At 62.8% G+C, this 2,398-nt stretch overlaps 1 protein-coding gene across 1 annotated transcript in view; it reads right to left on the bottom strand.

Moving 5' to 3' along the window:
- Nucleotides 1-2,398, bottom strand: part of EMIHUDRAFT_443105 (putative membrane protein) — a 4,851-nt gene that overhangs the window by 738 nt on the left and 1,715 nt on the right. The window contains exons 4-9 of the mRNA XM_005780303.1: nucleotides 1,973-2,259; nucleotides 1,592-1,723; nucleotides 904-1,284; nucleotides 369-611; nucleotides 179-297; nucleotides 13-107 (exon numbers count right to left, since the gene is read on the bottom strand). Coding sequence (XP_005780360.1) covers nucleotides 13-107; nucleotides 179-297; nucleotides 369-611; nucleotides 904-1,284; nucleotides 1,592-1,723; nucleotides 1,973-2,092 — 1,090 coding nt within the window. The 5' untranslated portion in view covers nucleotides 2,093-2,259. The remainder of the gene's footprint in view (nucleotides 1-12; nucleotides 108-178; nucleotides 298-368; nucleotides 612-903; nucleotides 1,285-1,591; nucleotides 1,724-1,972; nucleotides 2,260-2,398) is intronic.

Here is a 2,398-nt window from a genome sequence, read left to right as displayed (position 1 = left end):
TAACCAGGGGGGGGGGGGGCGCCTTGATTGCGGCGGCGAAGAGCGACATCGCGCGGACAAAGAGCGAGTTGGACTTGAAGGTTGGCATGTTGACCCAGCAGTCGCACCTGGCGAGAAGGTTCCGAGAGGGTTCCGAGAAGGTTCCGAGAAGGTTGGCATGTGGACCCAGCAGTCGCACCCGTCGGTCCGCTCGACGAGGACGCCGCAGACCGCCTCGGTGGCGGCGGGGAGCACGTCGCACGACGGCACGGTCAGCCGCGCGACGGCGAAGGGGAGGTACTCGTGCGTAAAGTCCGCCTGTTCACAGCAGGAGGTGTGAAGAGACGCTGTTCACAGCTCCCAGTGAGGTACTCATGCGTAAAATCCGCCTCGACGCCCGAGCCTTGCCCGTACGGCAGGATCTCGTCGAGGTGGGAGACGTAGGCCGGCCGCGTCTCGCTCACCGCGGGGCGGGCGAGCTGCCGGCTGCAGAGGGTGGCGGAGGGCGGCGCCCAGCGGCGGTCGAGCCGCTGCAGCACCTCGAGGAAGTCTGCGGGCGGCTTCGCCCGCTTGGGTGTGAGGGAGTAGCGGTTGTAGCCCGCCATCTGGAAGAAGCCAAAGGCGAGGGCCGCCTGGTCTCTCAACAGGAGGTGTGAGCAAGGAGGTGTGAACAAGGAGGTGTGAGCAAGGAGGTGTGAGCAAGGAGGTGTGAGCAAGGAGGTGTGAGCAAGGAGGTGTGAGCAAGGAGGTGTGAGCAAGGAGGTGTGAGCAAGGAGGTGTGAGCAAGGAGGTGTGAGCAAGGAGGTGTGAGCAAGGAGGTGTCCACGAAGTGTCTAGGAGAGTGTCCCCGGAGGTGTCCCCGGAGGTGTCCCGGAGGTGTCCCGGAGGTGTCCCAGAGGTGCCCCGGAGGTGTCGCCGGGCCGCCTGGTCCTTCCACGCGAGCGGCGAGAGGTAGTGCGCGTCGTACACGTGCTGCTCGACAATGGTGTACTTGATGTAGGTCCAGAAGCCCGTGTTTGGGAAGTTTGCCCGCCACTTGGCCTTGAGGTAGTCGCGCGTGCCGTGCGCGGTCGCCTCGGAGCGCTTGTACATGAAGTACGGGATGTCGCGCCACGAGAACTCGGTGATGCGGAACTCGAGCCGCGCGGTGGGGACAAAGAGCACCTTCCACCCCTTGGCGCGGATCGTCATGATCATGTCGAGGTACTCGAGCGTGAAGGAGGCGCGCGGGTCGATGACGGTGCTGATCTTGTCGCTCTCGATGAGGAAGCCGTGGTCCTCGATGAACTCGGTCTGCGGGCCCTCCTGGTAGGGGGAGATGTGGGGAGATGTGGGGAGATGTGGGGAGATGTGGGGAGATATGGGGAGAGATGAACTCGGTCTGCGGGCCCTCCTGAGATGGGGAGATAGGGGGAGATAGGGGGAGATGTGGGGAGGTATGGGGAGGTATGGAGGAGAGATGAACTCGGTCTGCGGGCCCTCCTGGTAGGGGGAGATGTGGGGAGATGTGGGGAGATGTGGGGAGATGTGGGGAGGTGTGGGGAGGTGTGGGGAGGTGTGGGGAGGTATGGTGAGGTATGGGGAGAGATGAACTCGGTCTGCGGGCCCTCTCCTGGAAGTCTTGCCCGCGGTTGAGCGCGCGGCGGAGCGAGTGGTCGTGGTGCACCGTCATCCCCTGCGGCGAGCCGTCCTTGACCAGCCGCAGGTTGGTCTGCGTGGCGTGCGCGGCGAGCGAGCCGTCCGCCTGTTCACACCAAAGTCTGTTCACAGCCTTGTTATGAGAAGAAAATGCGTCGCATGGCGCTGTGCGCTGGTCTGTGAGAGGGTGAGGTGCGAGCCCTGGAGGCCCCCTGGGGAGGGGGGGAGACTCCCCTTCACACCAAAGTCTGTTCACATCTCGGCCACATCTCGGCACCTTGGACTCATACAGAAGTGTCGGGGAGGTGTCGGGGAGGTGTCGGGGAGGTGTCTAGGAAGTGTCTAGTCTGGCGGCCTTGGACTCATACAGCATCGGGGCGGCGAGCGCGTACGACGCGTTGACCTGCTTGTGCGCCTCGAGCTCGTGCAGCAGCTGGCAGCCGAAGTAGTGAGTGAAGGGCGTAACCCTCGTCATGGACGAGGTGCTGAGTCCTTTGTCGTGTCGTTCTGGAGGGGGTCGGCTTCGGTGTCGAGGGCGGATGTGGGGAGGGAGATCCGCGGGGTGATGGCGAAGGGAGGGCTCCGGGAGTGACTGGGGAGTAAATTGCGACGAAAGAAAGGACGGAAGGTCCAGGGATAATTCTTTTTGACATCACTGTTCAAAAACACTAACCTCCGAGTAAACCTTCGGGTGGCAGCTCGTCATCGCAAACCCTGTCAGCAAAGTCCTCCTCCGGGAATGGACGTAAGAGCCACATACACTAAAAAAAGATCTGAAAAC

The sequence above is a fragment of the Emiliania huxleyi genome (genome assembly GCF_000372725.1).
Source record: "Emiliania huxleyi CCMP1516 chromosome Unknown EMIHUscaffold_218, whole genome shotgun sequence".
In the NCBI taxonomy this organism is placed as follows: domain Eukaryota; phylum Haptophyta; order Isochrysidales; family Noelaerhabdaceae; genus Emiliania; species Emiliania huxleyi.
Note: the sequence above shows the minus strand (reverse complement) of the source record. Positions and strands in the feature narration are given on the sequence as shown.